This window comes from Mesocricetus auratus, unplaced genomic scaffold (genome assembly GCF_017639785.1).
Source record: "Mesocricetus auratus isolate SY011 unplaced genomic scaffold, BCM_Maur_2.0 Super-Scaffold_4256, whole genome shotgun sequence".
NCBI lineage: Eukaryota > Metazoa > Chordata > Mammalia > Rodentia > Cricetidae > Mesocricetus > Mesocricetus auratus.
In genome coordinates this window covers 26,909,499-26,929,070 of record NW_024429182.1, presented here as the reverse complement: position 1 = coordinate 26,929,070, position 19,572 = coordinate 26,909,499, and the positions used below count along the sequence as shown (strand labels likewise).

At 40.1% G+C, this 19,572-nt stretch overlaps 1 protein-coding gene across 1 annotated transcript; it reads left to right on the top strand.

Moving 5' to 3' along the window:
* Nucleotides 1–171: 171 nt before the first annotated feature.
* On the top strand, nt 172–19,143 carry LOC101822889 (lipase member M). Its single transcript, XM_005063682.3, has 9 exons — nt 172–515; nt 6,593–6,710; nt 8,939–9,137; nt 9,951–10,060; nt 13,172–13,308; nt 13,434–13,580; nt 14,979–15,050; nt 15,938–16,009; nt 17,363–19,143. The coding sequence occupies exons 1-9, from the start codon at nt 369–371 to the stop codon at nt 17,627–17,629; spliced, it is 1,269 nt and encodes a 422-aa protein (XP_005063739.1). The 5' UTR covers nt 172–368; the 3' UTR covers nt 17,630–19,143.
* Nucleotides 19,144–19,572: the final 429 nt, after the last annotated feature.

Genomic DNA, 19,572 nt, shown 5'->3' with positions numbered 1-19,572 from the left:
ATGAGGGCGAGGTGCTTCACAAGGCCCTTCCATGGTGATGGCCAGAAAGTGTTTATAGGCTGTATAAAACATGCATAAAACTCCCCGTTGCAACAAGGAAGGTTGGACACACCTGGAAGTGGGAGGATTGGTGTCTGCAGGATGAATGAGACAGGGACAGGAGGAGCCAGATGGGATTGTGACATTCTCAGCAACGTTTGCAGCCTACACCATGTTGTTTCATTCCTATACCTAAACCTGCTTTATTTGCTTCAGAGTTTTGCTGCTGGAAAATACACGAAAACTGTTTTAAACCTACAGGTCTTTCCCCCTGACTCTAGATGTAGTTGCTACATCCTTAGGCACAAAGCAAATGCAGATGTTGGACCATGTCAGAAATCTTGTCAAGAGCATGGACTGTCTCACACAGAGTGGAGATATGGCTTCTGATCCTGCTGGCTTATTTGCTCCAAAGAAATGTGAACTCGGGACATATGCCAACAAAAGCTGCTGATCCGGAAGCGTTCATGAATGTTGTAAGTTGGGGTTTTTAATGTTTGGGGGAAAAAGAAGGGTTCTGTGTTAGTATTTGCATCTGTGCAGTAGCTGCATGCTGTGTTATTTTTATATATTGCGGTGGTTAATGCTTTAACAGTGTGCTGAAAAACAACACACTGAACCTGAAGAAAACTAAACTGGTTGTTAGTAGACCTGGGGGCTTCCCAATCAAATTCAGTGATTTGGGGGGAATGACTTACTCTCTTTGAGCTTTAACAATTTAATTTTTCCTTGAATTCTCAAATTCACCCACTGGACAAGGAAAGAATTGAAACATGTATGACCTATTTTAGACCCCTGATGATTTTCAATCTTTGTTTTCTTTCCTGTTTTGTGCCTTTTGATAAAAGTGTCACCCATGACCTCTTGCTGTGAGAACATATACTTCTAGTAGCTTCTAGTATTATCCTGCTCTGGATTCTAACTCTGCCAACTAGCAGTGAGATGTCCCTATCTGTTCCAGAGAAGATGTGTGAGTAAGATGTGCAGAGAACAGCACATCTCTTCGGAAGTCTTCTAGAGAATTTTTATGTGATCAGCATAAGGTAGCATTTATTCCGTAGACAGTATTGTAATAAAAGTGGTAGAGATACAATTTCATTTTCAGTGTTCTGTCCTGAGGATAAGATTATCTATATTTCTCAAATCAAGGCACTAGTATTAAAGAAGCCTTTAAACAAGTTAAGCGAGTCCTACGGTGGCTGTAAGGTAGGCCTGCAATTTAAATTCAGGCTTTCCTAAGCACACACGTGTAATTATAACTGCTGTGCAATAAACCCTACCATGTGACAGGGTGGAGGGAGCGTCAGCTTCCAGATGAGTGAGATGATTGTGTTGGATGCTCCCTAGCCTCACCTGATATCCCCATTAAAAGAGGAAACTTAATGTTTTGTGAAGGAAGACCCTTTTTATAGAAACTTTCTTTCCTTCTAGTTTTTTTTGCATGGTTTCTAAAACTAACAGCCTATAATGAAGGAGGTTTTCTTTTTTTATGAATCTCCATAGGACTATTAGACTTCATCTGCCATCCCACCGGCTGCTGTCATAGTTTCTAAAACTTACAGACTGTAGAAACACTCTGCGTCTACAGAGTACAGGTGCCAGGCGTCTTTAAACCATCCTATTTGTTACATTATATTTGTCCTTCCAGGACATTATTGCAGTTCTTATGGAACCCTAAATGTACCCCCACAAAGTCCTCCAGCACATGGGGAGTCCCTTTGACAAGGATTACCTTCCTAGACCATTCACTGCTCATACCCAGCACCTCCAGGCTATCAGGATCTCTAGAAAGAACTGGACTGGACTCCCCCTCTACAAATGCTTGAAGCTGTGCCTACACCTGGGCCACAGAGAAATCTCAGAAAATCAGATGCCAGGGTTTCACTGAGCTGACACGATCCAGCACAAAAAACAAACTCTCAATTACTGATCACAAGATTGAGAGCAAAGGAAGAAAAGCATAAAACAGGGGAATCTAAACCAGGCTTTAGGAAAACATTTCATGACCTGAAGGCAGAAGAATAAACAGGAGGTAAGAAAGGGTTGCAGGCAAAGAGGTGAGCATGTTGAGGAACTGGGTCTGCAGAAAGCATGCCATAGTCAACCCACATTCAAGATGAGAGTAGAGTATAGCGCAATTGACTTTTTTAGAGATGTTTTGTATTTAATTTAGAAACAAGCTTGCTTCACATGTCAATCCCAGCTCCCTCTCCCTCCCCTCCTCCCCCACCCCTCCCCACTTCCCCAACCCCACCACCCAATCCCCACTCTGTTCCCTAGGGAAGGTGAGGCTGATCTCCAAAGTTTACAAAGAACTTAAGAAGCAAGTCTAGAGAAACTTAAGAAAGTGCAGTTGACTTTTAAATTTAATAACTTTTATTATAAGTGCAGTGTGCATCCCTTGTATAAAACCTAAGAACTATGAGGTTAATACTGATTAATGCATTAATACATTGAGCTAACCACTAACAGCTTTGTAGTGTCCTGTAATTTTCTTCTAAATCTATGAAGTTTAAATTTTCTGAGAAGACAGTGGAGCATCATACATGGTTTGCCATTTTCCAACATTTTCTATTAACAGTTTCCCAAGTTTTTTTCATATTATATTTTTTTTATTTCATTTTATATTCCAACAACACTTCCCCCTCCTACCCCTCCTCTCATGCCTGCCTCACCTCCTCCTATCTCCCCTCCTCCCACCCTCCCTCACCTCCCCCCAGCCCACCCCAAGTCCACTCCTCACAGGTAAGGGCTCCCATGAGGAGTCAACGTAGTCTGGTACAATATGTTGGGGCAGGGCTCAGACCCTCTCCCATGCATTAAGACTGACCACAGCATCCCACTATAGGGAATGGGCTCCAACAAGCTAGCTCATGTACCAGGATTATATCATGGTCCTGCCACTGAGCATGGCATCTCACCCTAAGGAATGGACTCCAACAAGCTAGCTCATATACCAGGTTTGTATCATGGTCCTACTGCCAGGAGCCCCTCTGATAGTCCAAGCTTCACAATTATCTCCCACATATGGAGGGTCTAGTTTGGTTCCCTGGAGTTTCCACAGTTGTAGGTCTAGAGTCCATGAGTTTCCACAATCTTGGCTCATCTGTCTCTGTAGATTTCTCCATCAAGATCTTGACCTCCCTTGCTCATTTGTTCCCTCCTCCCTCTCTTCACCTGGATTCCCGGAGCTTGGCCTGGTTCTTGTATATCTCTGCATCTGGTTCCATCAATTACTGGATGAGGGCTCTATGACATGATGATAATTAGGGTATTCATCAATCTGATTACGGTGTAGGCCAGTTCAGGCATCCTCTCTACTATTGCTATGAGTCTTAGTTGGGGTCTTCCATGTGACTTCTTAGGGTTTCTCCCTAAGCCCATAGTGATTCTGTTTTTCATCGCTCTTCCACTGCATCCCTCCCCACCTAGGCCATCTTGTTCCACCCTGTTCTCATTGCCCTATCCCCTCCCCCTTACCACGCCCTATCTCCAATTTGCCTTGTAGATGTCATCTAATTTCTCTTCCCAGGTTGATTCATGTGTCCCTCTTAGAGTCCTACTTGTTTCCCAGCTTCTCTGGAGATATGGACTTTAGTCTGGTTATCCTTTGCTTTACATCTAATATCCACTTCAGTTTCCTAAGGTTTAAGGTTTAAAAACATTATTCAATTTTCCGTATCATCATGTACTTTGTGATTTGCATATTTGTCCCAGACATGTTTTAAAACATGATTTATATGAAAGGTATTTATAAAGAATTCTTGTAGCCGGATGTAATGGCACACACCTGCAGTCACAAACTTCTAGGGGAAGCAGAGGGAACTCTTGACCCCACAATACAACAACACACCACACACAAGAAAACAATGTTTCTAAAAAAGAGCAAGCAACAAAGGATGAACATTCTTAAAGTAATATTTTAATTCATATAACTGATTTTTTCATTCAGGGAAAATTTTTAAAATAGATAATTAACATTAAATATGGTTAGAATTTTTCATTTACACTTTGGAGGGCAGAAGTATTCCAAGCTCAAGCCCAGCTTGAACTTTACAGTGAGGCTCAAAATACATATAAGTATGTGTGTTAATACACACACACACATATGTACATATACATTTATATATGTCCCTTCAAAAATGCTTATGCAGCCTGGCATCGTGGTACATGCTTTTAATCCTAGCACTCAGAATGCAGAAGTGGATCTCTGTGATTTCAAGGCCAGTCTAGACTGCCTATCAGGGGCATCCAGGGCTACTCAGAGAAAGAGATCTTGCCTCAAAACACAAAGGGAAAAATGGTGATAAAAATCTTTAGAATATGTTGGCTCTGCATTTTTATGTAGACAAATTTGTGTTTTAATATTATCCTGTGTAAGTTCTCCTGCCAAATATAGTCTCCTGATCACCATTGATAGTGTTTACTAACATATAATCCTTTCCTGTCTAAGACACCCATGTCCCTAACATCACATTCCTAGGTTCTCTTGGGTAGTTCCTCTTCAGTCTTAGACAAGCACAAATTCTCCCTCCTCCATAAAACTTTGCCTAACTGGTCCTGTTCATGGATCGCTTGCTGCTCAGAATTTCTTTTCTCCTTCCTTCAGCCATTATTTACACATAACCCACACCCCCCCATAACAAATTACATAGACTTTCTCAGAAGCCCTCTAACATTTCATGTATGTATCTTATCTCTCCAAGTTGTTCCCTACAGAGACTTCTTAAACAAGCAGCTTCTTCAACATCAGGAACCTTGTTAGAAATATCAGTACCAAGTCTTACTGTGTCTTGTTATGCCATATTCAGTTGATATGCCAGGGAAGCTTGCTATTATTCCAAAGGGAAATGGGGGAGGAGTGGATCCAGGAGGGAAAGTAAGTTGTGGGGAGGGGCTGGGAAGAGTGGAGGGAGAGGAAACAGGGGTTGGGATGTAATATATGTGAGGAGGAGGAGGAGGAGGAGGAGGAGAGAGAGAGAGAGAGAGAGAGAGAGAGAGAGAGAGAGAGAGAGTCCACACCAGACCTGTCAAAACTCTGAGAATGGAATCCAGCAATCTGTGTCTTGACAAGCCCTCTAAGTAGGTTTGATGCATCATCAAAACAATTTAAATTAACTATGTAATGGTGAAATACACACACACACACATACACAAACACACGAGCACTCAAGCACAATCACATACACACACACAATTCCATAATGTTTGGTTAGTTGGGTTTTAATTGTGTACTTATTGTGTTTTAATTATATATAATTTCTACTGAGTACCTATTGTTGATATCAGGCATTGCTTTAGTATTCTATGCATATTCCTTCTCTTATCCTACGTAGCATGAACTAGCAGAGGAATAAAGTACGGAACAGTAAGTAGCTAAGGTTTTCACTATCATACAGTCAACTTATGTATTAAGTTAGAGCCCAACAAGAAACCTAGGTCTTTTGTTTGTTTGTTTGCTTGTTTGTTTCAAGATAGAGTTTCTCTGTGTAACAGCCCTCCTGAAACTTACTCTGTAGTCCAGGCTGGACTTAAAGATCTGCCTGCCTCCCGAGTACTGGAATTAAAGGTGTGCTCCAATCACCCGAGCACCCCCCCCCTCAGTTTGGCCTTTCTTCTTAATGACTATGCTTGTTAATCTATATTCAGCATTGAGACTTTGGCACTTAGTTCCTCCTCTCTTACTCATTTTGCAGCAGATTGAAAAGGCCCCCTGCTCCTCTAACTGATGAGATGGTGACAGATGGCAAGAGCTGCATGCAACCTTAGGAGGAAGACTATCAGCATGCACTACTATCTGAAGTAGAGATGCTTAGCCAGTGGTCCAGTGCAAACACGAAGGAGTTTGAGATCTAGACATTACATACAAAAAAAGTTTATGCACAGCATTTTATTAGTCATCCCCCCAAACCAAGGAGGTTTTTTTCAGTCTAAAAGCTTAAGACTTACTGTTCTTCAGTCTGTAAACTTAAAACTAAAAGGATATTCAAGGGAACCAGAATATCCTTAAATCACCTCCAGAATAGGTGTGCTAACAATTGCAGTACAATGGTTTGTTTTCTAATCTGGTCTGAGCCCAAGATTCTATGCATTCAGTGGCCCTGTATGATGCTGATGCATGTCCAGGCTTTGGAATCTGTGTTCTCTTTCAGTGTTTTTCAAATGTCAGAATTCTGTGAAGACCTTTTTGAAACTTGGTTGTTGGGATGATCTTTGGGGTTCCTAAGACAGTAGGTTCTGTAGCAGTGCTCTGCCTTCCTAGCAATGCCATGGGGAGGCTGACAGAATTGACCTAACTACTGAAAACCATGGTCTCATTCAGTCTCCACTTGAAGAACAAAAAAGAAGGGAGACAGATGGGGTGTAGTTCAGTGGCAGAGCACTTGCCTAATGTGCGAGGCCCTGGGTGTGATTACCAGTACTGGAAAATAGAAAAATGAATGAACATGAGCAATAAAGACCTTCTTGCAACACCAAAGAAGCTACTCTTACTCTTGAGACCTTGGGATGAAATCAATTGTGAGGTTTTTGTTTGCTTGTTTGTTTTCCATAGAGCGAAATTATCCAACACAAGGGTTATCCCAGTGAGGAATATGAAGTTGCAACTGAAGATGGATACATCCTTTCTGTGAACAGAATTCCTCAAGGACTGACACAATTAAAAAGGGAAGGTATGGATTTACTCGGTGTCAGCCCAGTGTGATAGTCTTGAAACCCATACTTTCTTGACCTGTAGAATTAAGTTTGGTTCTTAGGACAGTCTGAGGTCTCTTGGTTAGGCTGAAAAATAATGCCAGTTCCCACATAATGTCTGTCTCTATTACCATATAACATTCTATCCATACTCATATCCATGAACGATCTCAGAAATGTATTTTCTTTTCAAAATTACCTTTGATCTAGAGAGTGACATCAGGATTTGAAAACAGGACACACATTTGTGAGTCCCTGGGTTCAGTTACCATCACCACAAAACAAATAAAAATCAAAATAAATAAAAGCAAAGCAAAACCCCAAAACAGAACAAAACAAATCTTAAAGAAAATCCATTTTAATGGATTTTTTTCCATTCTGGCACTCAATCCATTTCCTACATAGAAACTCTAGAACATTTTCTGATGATCCCTTGGAAAGACCAACCTACCCCTATTCATGAAGAATAAAATCTACAAGGAAGTACCTGAAACTCAAAGCTGTGCAATGTGTTAGCCAACCAAAGTGTACTTCAAACGCTTGTGGTGTTGCCTCCTTGCCACTGAGGACTAGGAACCAGGCTCTAGTGCACATATGTTAATTTTCAGTGTATGTCCATGTCATTTGCCTAATTTCATTTTTATATGGGATTCTCAACTGACACTTTTTAAACTACTGGTCTCTGTGCCTATTATATTTTGACTCTGCATTTATAACAGCAACAACATTATTTGTCATGGGTGACAAAATGTAACTTCTTGGGTTCTCTCTGTATACCTGCTATAAAATCAAGTGCTTCAGTGTTTCAGTCTCATGTAATTTTCATTGAAACTCTGCCACAAACGAGACCAGAAATTCCATGCAGCCATGGAATTTCTTAACTAACACTAGCCAAATGGTATTGGTCTTTGATGTAAAAAGTTCAGAATTCTGTTTATCCCAATCTGTGCTTGCATAGCCTTTAAAAAAAATGAGTCCCTGTTTCGCTCACGTTTAACCGGATGCAGGTCTGCTCGGTTTCTATCCCAGTGCCTTTGAATTTATAATTCTTTCTTTGCAGCTTTCTAAACCCCTTCTTTTTCCCTGGCCACTCTATTCAGAATGCTGCCTTATGTCGTCTTCTGCCTAATTCTTTCCCTTACATGCCTGAAGACATTCCATACGGTAGCTGCTTTCTTGATCATTTACTGTCTTTTTCTCCTCCACCATAGTGAAAACTCAGTAAAGCAGGGGACTCTATTTCATTCAAGGCCTGTGCAACGGCTAACCTGATGTTGAGAGTAGTCTAGGTGCTGATAAATTTATTTTGAGATGAAGGAATGAAATGTGCAAATAATTGAATATCCTAGGAACAGACTTGTCACTAAGTTCCACAAGTCCTACAGGCTTGGGCAAGGCATGGTGCTTCCAGTCAAGTGACTGTATTGACTGCTCGGTACAGAAGAGGACTCCAGCACTGCTCCGAGGGTCAAGTTTTTACTTACAGGCATGAATGCTGACCTTCAAAACACCTTTTAGTTCAATTAGTGTTCAATGCAGTCCCCCAGTGGCCAATATTCTTACGGTTTCTAGTACTTCCTAATGGGCTGTAATTGGCTACTATTATTTATTTGGGTTTTGACAATGTCTTCTCGTGTAACCATGGCTGGCCTCAAAATCATGATCCTCCTGAATTAGCCTCCTCAGTTCTGGTTTTACATGTATATGCCACCACACCCAGCTTATAACTTTATTCTGATAGACACTTTTCTCTGAAGCATGGGTCCTTTTTACATGCACTAGCCTTAGTCATTAGACCATTTTATACATATGTACATGTGTGTGTGTGAGTTCATCATTTAAAATATCCTCTTCTGAAAAGGCCCAAATATTATCTGAGGCCCTAATACTAGCAGTTTCATACTTAAACTTCCTTGAAAACCAGTCATGGAAACTGCATTTTAGGTTTTTTCCTCCTCCATTTACAAGCAGTGTGCTGTTTGTTCCTTGTGAATTATCTCATTTATTCATAACACAAATCCTATTTTCTGGTTGTGAAGAAATCAAAACACAAAAAAGCATTAAAAAGTCAACTAAGATAATCAAACTAGCAAGCAGAAAAAGAACAATTGCACATAGATTTCTTTGGCATACAAGTCCTTGTTTGTAGAAAAATCAAGACAAACAGAGATCTGTTCATAGCAGTTGGAATTTTCTTTGTCTGCAGGATCCAGGCCAGTGGTGCTACTGCAGCATGGTCTTCTTGGGGATGCTAGCAACTGGATTTCCAACCTACCCAACAACAGCCTGGGCTTCATTCTGGCTGATGCTGGCTTTGATGTGTGGATGGGAAACAGCAGAGGAAATACCTGGTCTCGAAAACACAAGACTCTCTCCATAGACCAAGATGAGTTCTGGGCTTTCAGGTATAAGATAACTTTGAGGATGGAGGGGGATGTAGATGTGCCTGGAAGAACTGGGTAAAGAATTGTGGCTTGCAACATCTGGATAGCTCATTTGGTTGTATCACCAAAGTTCCAACTTGATATCCCCCATTTTTTCTAATGATACTTTGGGTAAGAATGGAGAAGACTGGATTTCCAAAGGTGTGGCTAACAATGGGGTGAGAACAGTGGTTGGTGTCAGGTGATTGAGACTGCAGTGAGAAAAGTGTAGGTCCATTTTCGTGTGAGTGAGTATCTAGGATTAACTCCCTCATATGTGACAACATGGCTGACACCCCCAGGAGATGAGATCAAGTGTCATTAAATGGGGACTTATTAATTTTTGTGTGCCATCAATTTAACTAGTCTCTTATAACCTCACTCGAGTTCCTAAGGTCCTTAGTTACTACTGATATTCAACCTGTTCTTTATCCATTTCATCAGATAAGAGTTCTGCTACACTTCCAATATTTGTCCTACAAAGAAATCTTCATCCCACTCTGCTGTTCTATTTACAGGGTATAACACTATTTATATTAGGAGTTGGCTTGTGTGTCCAAAACTATTCAATAATCTTCACTCTATTATAGTATCCAGAGAGAATAGACATTTCTATCAGTCTGTGACCTCGCAGAGTCACCACAGTTTGAAACAAATCTGTCTTATGAGAAGCACAGTAGGAGCTGACACTAGGGGGGGCTTATTGGCAGATCCTGGGGGCAAGAGGTGAGTGATTTTTGACTGTGCTCTGTTTGTATTATAATTGTTATCTAACTTTGTCTTTTCCCCTTGTAGTTATGATGAAATGGCTAGGTTTGACCTTCCTGCTGTGATAAACTTTATCTTACAGAAAACAGGCCAGAAAAAGATCTATTACATCGGCTATTCACAGGGCACCACCATGGGTAGGTTCACAGGAAAGAAGGTTTGTATCTGTAGAAGTGTGAGTCTGTGACTGAGCTCAGTTAATTACCCCCCTCATCTGGCCTCTTTGGTGGCTCTAAAAGCTTCAGAGAACACAGGTTGAACTGTGGTGGATGCAAATACCATCTCTGCCACTCTTTAGACGATATCCCAAAACAAATCCTTTAATCACACTGGTTTCAAAGTCCTCATCTGCAAAATGGAGATAATAGTCTCTCTTAAGGTGTTCTAAGTAATTGGACTACTACTTAATACAATGATGCATGTTAGCTCTGGGAAAGGAGGTATTTTGTCAAAAACACTGTTGTAATTGAAGTTTGTAGCCCATGGTATACACTCCATGAATGTGTTCAGTGAATGAAGTCTTGGGTTCAAAGTTCGCCTCATAGAGAGCAGTAAGAAAGACACAGTGTTATCATCGAGTGACAAACAGAACTGATGGTGTAAACTCAAGTTTCTCTCTTACCGTCATTACCAGTCTGGGATTAGGTGCTTATGTGCTGCTTTGAGTGAATCTGTGAGAGACTGACATGACACCCCTCAGGACAAGATCACTTACATGGGGAAATGCATGGCTATTCTGGTCTCATATCATACCCAGACCAATGAGAAGATACTCACTAGGCTTGAATTAGGAGGAAGAGCTATGCAACAAAAGGAGTGTTTAAAATCTGGAACTAATCCAGGCTCTTTATCTTTGTTCTGAGCAAGATTACAGTTTTCTAAGAAAAATACATTATTTTTATTCAGGGTAGCTGTGTCTAGCTACCAAGGCAGGCTTTATACTCATTAGGAAGATGAAGTTAAGTAGGCTCAGTAGCATCTTTCTATTGTTTTAGCCTTCATAATAATGATAATTGCATCATATGAGTATTTACTAACTGCTTACTGTTAGAAATGCATCATTTTTCTTCATCTTTGAACAAGAATATTTGGAAGAAAGTCATATCCCTATTTTATAGATGAATGAATTGTAACATAATGAAAGAACTAGAGACTTGAGTGTGAGCCACTAAGCCAGTAACTGCACTTGTGTATGTCAAATAACTAATACACAGTAAGGGCAACACATTGAATGAGAAATACACACACACACACACACACACACACACACACTCCTCAGCTCCTACAAGAGACTTACTTCCATATCTACAACCACTGAGGGCTATTAAGTCCAATCTTTCAAGGAACAGACATGGATAACTTTGAAGCCTGTTTCTCTACTGAAGCATTATGACTTCAGCCAGATAGACCTCAATTAGTTAACTCATAGGATGCTTGTTGTTGCCTTAACTCAAAAATAACCATGGTGCTAGCAGACCACACAATCACTCTGGTCATCTGGTCATGGTTACTGATTCACCAAGGTGGCTCCCTTCTACCGAAGTTCTAACTGATCATTAAACAGTGTCACCAAACTTACCTTTTGACTAGTTCCCATTTTCCCCCAATGAATGCAGTGACTACTTGCCTTTCTCTGAAATTCCTTGGGTTCTGTCTCTGTTATCACTCTACTAAAGGAGTAAGTGACTCAATGTACTTACTTTGAGAAATTCAAAGGAGAATGAGCCAGAATGAGAAGGAGGAAATTATTTCATGCACAAGTTCAACATGTTTTTGGAGAGTTTATATGTATCAAATGTCAACGTTTCCCCTAAAACTTATCCAACCCAGGACAGACATCAAACAGAGTAGCAAAAGGTCGAGTGGTTATGGCCAAGCCTTAGACATCAACTTTTGCTAAGCAAATAGCATAATTTATACAAAAAATTAACCTGACTCTGAAGCGCAGTAAGCACAGTAAAATTGGCTGTTTATTTCTCTTTCATTCTTGATCTGTATCAATCACAATACTGTCAGAGTGTATATTGGGAATTATGTGGTTTCACTAGGGCTTCTTAGGTGTTATTCACAGAACCAACTTGTTTCCTATAAAAATTTCCAACAATCACCAAGACTGTTACAGTGATACCACATAAGATTAAAGTCATATTGGGAATTAAAAATTCTAATGGCTGTTGGAACTGAGAGCTCAAATTCAGTGGGCTCATTTTTAACCCATACCCTAAAGGATGAAAGAATCTTTGGTTTCACACTTTCCTCAACTTAATCTTGAATAATAGAAATGTAGTGTTAGTGGCTCTCATCAAACCAGAGATAGAAAAGTTACAATGTTCCATACCTCTACAATTCAGAGGTATTTTTAAACTGGTTTCTCTATACACAAATTGTTGAGTTAAATACCAAGGCAGAGGTGCTCCTGGCAAGGCTAGATACTTTCTTGAGAGGAATGAATGAGCAAGAAAGCATACATTAGTCTAATGATTAACCATGGGGCTGTTAAAATAAAAACCTTGAACTTGCTTTGCGTGATGAGAAGTCTTCCTAGGAGAGGCTATTTAGGGCTCTCAGGTTAAGATTTAAGAAGAGTTCTAATCTGGTCAGAATTAATCTGCTTGGTATAAATTTATCGATTCCCATCCGTTTGTACTCACAGCATAGCTGAGAGAGCAAGAGTTAATGGCAAATCTCTCCTGTATTTGCCTTTGCTTACAGCTGGAAAACGTAATCGGATGCAGAGGACTGTATAGTAAAATTCTGCCTTCTTTCTACCCATTCACTTTCTGGGAACTGAACAGAGGTCATGAGTCAACTTTTCCTCATCCTCATCCCTCAAATTGGGAGTATCAGCCTAAACAGAGAATGTGCATATGTAAATTATTTTAAATGAAAGGCCATGTCCTGGCTTCATGGGACAGCCTTTCTCTTTCATGGCTTCAGCAGAGATCTTCAATAATAAGAGTAAAAACTGTTCTTTCTACTCTGGGTGTGGAAGCCAAACAACTTAACTCAATAAGGACATACTACCCGAAAACGAATATGAAAGGGGTCATATGAAACATGGGAGATTTTGTATTAAAACCCACCCCGATCCCATAGCATACACACATCCCTGAAGCCTACAATTGCATCGGAGGAGGATTAAGACACAATATCACATAATTATTAGAGGTTTTTGACAGGAATAAGATATATACTTTATGAATTATTGGACATTCGATACCACAGTGATGAATTTTTCTCTCTTACAGGCTTTATTGCTTTTTCCACGATGCCAGAGCTAGCTCATAAAATAAAAATATATTTTGCCTTAGCCCCTATAGCCACTGTTAAATATGCAAGAAGTCCTGGTACCAAATTTCTGCTGCTGCCAGATATGATGATCAAGGTATGTGACAGCGCAGATGTCTCAGTCTGCAGGGAATTATTTCTTACAATACATGCTTTAAATAGAAACCATTTCTGTTCCTGGGTATATTGTCATGGATATTATTTCATCTCTTATCTTCACAGGGATTATTTGGCAGACAGGAATTTTTATATCAGACTAGATTTTTCAGACAGCTTTTTATTTACCTTTGTGGCCAGATGATTCTTGACCAGATCTGCAGCAACATCATATTACTTCTGGGGGGATTTAACACAAACAACATGAACATGGTGAGTAAGAACTTCATTTCCTAAGGAAGGCTGAGAGTTCTTAGTCTTGGTCCTTGAAAATGAGCTAGCACCAGCCAAGGGTTGGAGAAATGATGTGCAACATGTAATTTGCAATTTCCTAATTGTAAAGAAAAGAATTGTCAAGCTTCAGGAGAGGATAATCCAAGGTTAACGCGAAAGCATTGCCAGACCCTAACTTGACAGGTTACAGGCAAGGTTGGAAACCTAAGGGAAATAAATGCATGGAGAAAAGTAAACCAGGAAACTGGAAGTCAATCAACCAGACATCATTCATCTCTGCCTCCATGTGGGGACTTTTGATTTGCACTTGAAGTTCTGTGATGGGAATGGGAATTTCAGCTTGGCTTAGGTATAGATTCTGGTGGCATCACCAGGTGAGTTCTCTAGCATGTTTGAGTTGAAGAGTCATGTACAAAATGATGTGGCTCCTGAGATAATTCCTAGAGAAGGAAGGACAATGGACTTGGGGCCATGAGGTAACATCAAACAAGCTGAAGGTGACCCTCTAGGACAGCGATTCTCCAAACCTTAGGTCATGATCCCCACAGAGGTCACATATTCCGATATTCTGATATTTACATTATGATTCACAACAGTAGCGAAATTACAGTTATGAAGCAGCAATGAAAATAATTTTATGGTTGGCAGTCACCACAACATGAGGACCTGTATTAAAGGGTGGCAGCATTAGGAAGGTTGAGAACCACTGCTCTAGGATTCATGAAGGTAGACTAATCCTACAGAGATGATAGTGAGGGAGATTTTGACCAAGGCATGGATCTTCAGGCAAGAGATCCCTGTGAGAGCTCACCATGGAGGGCTGCCTGTCTGTAGCATTCTTATTGACTGGAGTAATACCTTTTATTCCTAAGAAATTTTCTCTTTAAAGAAAAAAACAATTAACTTATAGCCACCATTTAGCAGGTATTTGTACTGTGACAGGATAGACTTTTCCTGGCAACAAACCCAAGAGACCAGTATTATTAATATCTGCACTGTATGGGTTAGTATACTGAACTCAGGTGTTTATTAACTTTCCCAGATTCACCCCAAAATTAAATAATAGAGCTAGTTCCAGAACTCAAGTACTTATCCTAGATGTCTCTAGTAAAGTTGCTTATTTATTATTACTTAATCTATTTTTGCAGTGCTGGGGTTGAAATTTGTAAGGTCTTTTTCATGAGAAGCCATTCTCAAATGAACAACACCTTTTCATAAGAAGGCAGTGGCAGCTGATTTACACACACATGCACTTTTCTGTTTAGTAGATTATGGCCACTGATTTAATGAGGCTCCCATTTCTTAACCTGACACCATGGAGGTTTGCTCTTAACAAGACTGAGATCTGACCCCCTACGTCATTATGCTTTATTACAGAGCCGAGCAAATGTGTATGTCGCCCACACACCTGCTGGAACATCTGTACAGAATATTCTCCACTGGAGCCAGGTAAGAATGCCCAGCTTGCAGCCTGGATGAGAAACCTTGTGTTTGGAATAGTCACATAGCCTGAAAGTTTCTGTTTACCCTGAGCTGGAATTCAGCCACTGAGATTAGAATGTGAACTTACTTGAAATTTCCAGTGACAGGAGACTAGGGCAGAAAGTGGCTTAAGCCTGTCTTTATTGCATCCTGAGAATGCACCATTCAAATGAGACTCTTCTCTTGTTGAAGTCAGAGACCCAAAGACTGATGAAGGAAATTATGTTTCTCACTGTCCTTACTGGCTTTTTGAGAAGCCCAGTCAAGACAGAACACAAATGTTTAGGTGGGCCAAAATGCAGAACGAAATTTTCACAGGATTTCTTGGTATTGTAAGCCTTACAGTCTCAGGAGATCTCTCCTCCCTCCCCCTCTCTCTGTGTGTGTGTATGAGAGAGAGACAGAGACAGAGAGACAAAAAGGGACAGAGAGGAAGGGAGGGCAGAAGGAAGGAGGGATGGAGGCAAAAATAGATGGAGGAAGAGAGGAAGGGAGGAAGGGAGGAAGAAGAGAGACAGAGACGGAGAGACAGAGGAGGTCAGTAGAGAAGATATGGGCACTGTCTCCCATCAGCATGGCATTGCAGCACTATCATGACATCTGGAGCTGTACTGAACACTTATCCACACTGATACACTAGCGATATAGATGCAGTGGCAAAGCTCTGCTGCATGCTGTATTCCTTGCTGAAAGAGCCAGACTGTTGCCTTGCACTCTTCTAAAAAGACTCCCAGAGTGGAGTGAGAGAATAACCCAGAGACCGTGGTTTTCTGCTTTTCTCACAACCAAATATGGGATACACATTTGGATACCCCATCTCTCCCTTTAAATACCCTTTCCTTCTTTCTTTCTAGGCAGTGAATTCTGGTGAACTTCGTGCCTTTGACTGGGGAAGTGAGACCAAAAACCTGGAGAAATGTAATCAAGTAAGACTGTCAAGCACCACCTGCTAAAAATACATCAATCTTCAGAAATGTGTGAGAGGGAAGTTACAGTGATATGTGATTCCAGAGATAGGAATAAAATTCAGAAATTCAAAGCCTAACTGCATCTGAAAATGGGCAAGTACACATCTTAGCCAGTACCCTCGTTATATCGCCTTTGACTGTCTTCAAACCTGTCACTTTAGAGAGAACATTCAGGTTCTAAGATGTTTTTCATCTATGAGGATTTTTGTGGGCTGAGTTCTAGAGACAATGGTGAATGCAGACTAGGCATGAGAGACCATCAATGAAGGGAAGAAAAAACAAATTTGAGGGAAGATGCTATAGAGGGTGTTAGCTTTAGATAGGTGGGGTATTTAGGTCAAGATGGAGCATTACTCACACCAGAGTGTCCTTCTGCCCTGCATCTAAATTAGACAGCCACTTCAGTTCTTAGGGAGCCAGGAAGACAAAGAAGCTCTCTAGGATTGAAGCTGTGACTTGCTCTTGATTTCATGCTAAGAAACTGGCCTCCATGGTTCTATGGAAATTTCTGAGTGTTGACTGATCTCAATGACTCAAACTGCCAGGAAAAATCCAGCAGCATTCCCTAAACCGAAGTTCCTTGGATAGAAAAGACTTCTTTGCATGATTTAGGGTGAAGCTGAGTATGGGGTTGGGACAGGTATATTATCTTTGTCCTCCTTAGTTTAGAGTAGCTGAGTGCCTGGGGTTAATTCGTAGTTTCTTCTGGTTTGGAGGGTTCAGTGAAGCTGAACCTCCACTGTGCCCGCTGGGGATACACAGGCCTTTGTAACAGGTTTCCTTATCTTTTCTGTCGAATATCTTCAGTTCTTGTCCCATAACTATACCTACCAAGGACAATATTTAAAAGGAAATTTATGTATAAAATGTTTGATAAGGAAAGTACAGATTATTCAATGTCTAAAATACAACATAGGGACTATAGTGCCTCTTAGTGGCAGAACATGTGTTCAGCATGCATAAGGTCCTGGGTTAAATCCCTATGGACTCACACACACACACACACACACACACACACACACACACACACACACACACAATTATTTTCTATGCCTTCTCACAGGATCTAGTAAGGTGTTAGAGCTATTATCTCCATTTCACATGGAGAAACTAAAGTTGAATCACACTAAGTAAGTTTTCCTTAAAATTGGACCTGGAATAGAAACTCTTAACAGAGTTCTACATGACTCTAACTGCTGTAAACACTTTTGATCACAACCCAGGACATGTTCATTATGTTTACTTGCAATAGAAGTTATAAATTTGGATGTTAAAATATTATGTGAAATTTAAACTATTCTTTCTATCTAGCCTACTCCTATAAGGTACAAAGTTCGTGATATGATGGTCCCCACAGCAATGTGGACTGGGGGTCAAGACTGGCTTTCAAATCCAGATGATGTGAAAACCCTGCTTTCTGAAGTGAGCAACCTCATCTATCACAAGAACATCCCTGAGTGGGCTCACGTGGATTTCATCTGGGGGCTGGACGCCCCTCACCGTGTGTACAATGAAATCATACACCTGATGAAGCTGGAGCCCAACCTTTCCCAGGGAACCTGCAAGGTCACATTGTGAAGTTCTGCTGTTAGAAAATCCTGAAATAAGGTCACATAGTGGGTGAGGCTGCAGGAGAAAGATTTTCAAGGGAGTTTCTAGGCTTGGAAATGTGCTACATCAGTTAAACGGAAGGATAAAGATGTGGGAATGCCAGAAGACCTGCTGGTCTAAACGAAAGCTTTCGTTTTTTTTTCATTTGACACTAAAGCTGATACACTTTTTTCCAGTAGGTTTAGCTAAGTTGGAGAACATAGGTTTCCTGTGCTTAGGATCTTCTACTGTCTTGCTGTGTAGTTATGACTTGACCAACAGAAAGTATCTAGATATTCATTATATCATTCCCCCTTTCTAAATTAGATTTTGTTTCTGTAAGTTAAATTTTGGAGCAGTAAAGTAAAAGGAAGAATTGGGACAGAGATTAAAATGTATATCTTTGGACTATTTACTTGGATAAAATGAACTGGACATTGCCATCTCATTGCCATAAAGACAGGGTATTGCTTCAGGAAGCTATTTGGACAACAACAGAAAAATGAAATTATGGTATATGTGGAATCTAAGCTAAACAACCTTAGAACAAAGATATTTTATAGGGTATTTATGAGTTTTTCAATAAATTATGTATCTCATATAGCATATTGTGTGTCAGTACTGAGATTTTTCAGCTGCTATTAGGAGACCAGCTGGTCCAAACGAAAGCTATGAAGAAACATTTGTAATGTCCAGAGGAGAATGAAATAAATTGTTGTATAGTTTATCTTCTCATCAAAGCATAATCACTCAAAGATAATCTCCCAACTCATTTATAAATCTAGATTTAAGTCCTTAGAAATTTCTTTAATTTTCACACAATTTCAAAAGATGGCAAGTTACAAATTATGAATATTATTTGGCAGTCTTCTCTGAAGACAAATCAGAACTCTACTATGCCTGTTGGAGGCACCTGTTAGGAATATACAGGTGTCTGTTGAACACATCTTAGACTGTGAAGTTCATCTGTCCTGCCCAGGGTTACCCGATAACTTAGTTCAATGTAGATGAATCGTACATAATTTCCTTAGAGCCTTCAGGATGCTACATATACACTCAGGTTCTGTACATAGCTTTGTAAACATTTCCAGAGTGTATTTTCATTGATCCTTTTTGTATCCAAGGAAAGTAATCTTTCATTGTTAACTGTTTTGGCTGCAGTGTAGCCTGACTTAGTCCATTTCTACAGCTGTACCTGGATCATCTGTTTTTTCAAAAGTCACTCATGAGGCAGATTTATTTCCATTCAGTGTCATTCACAAAAGAAGTAAGGCTGATAGTTTGGTATTCATAACCTCTCACCTAGAAATATAACCCAAATACTTCTCTGCTTCTATGAAGAAGTAAGACCTTTAAACAAATCAGTTATAATATTTCAAGTTTTGTCAATTAGACTAAAAAAAATTGGGACTGAGATAGTAGCTTTGTGATAGATGACACTTGATTCCCAATGCCAAAAAAAATGGAAAATAGATAAATAAATATCAGCTAACTTGTGTTCACAGGAAAATTCTTTATTTCTGGTGTTGGGCATTAAACCCAAGGTGTTTTGGTTGTTGTTGTTTTTATTTGTTTGTTTTGATTTGATTTGGTTTTGGTTTTTCAAGACGGGGTTTTTCTGTGGCTTTGGAGGCTGTCCTGGAACTAGCTCTTGTAGACCAGGATGGTCTTGATTTCACAGAGATCCACCTGCCTCTGACTCCAAGTGCTGGGATTAAAGGCATCAGCTACCACCACCCAGCTAAACCCAAGGTTTTATGCATAGCAAACACATGATCTACCACAGAGCTACAACTTCAGCCCCATAAGAACTCTGTACAGACATTTTTGATACTTACATAAATTATAAACTAAAAAACATTTATTTATAAACTGATGGTGAAATGTATGCTGGTATGTAGGTCAGCCAGCCCCTGGCAAACAATAAACAC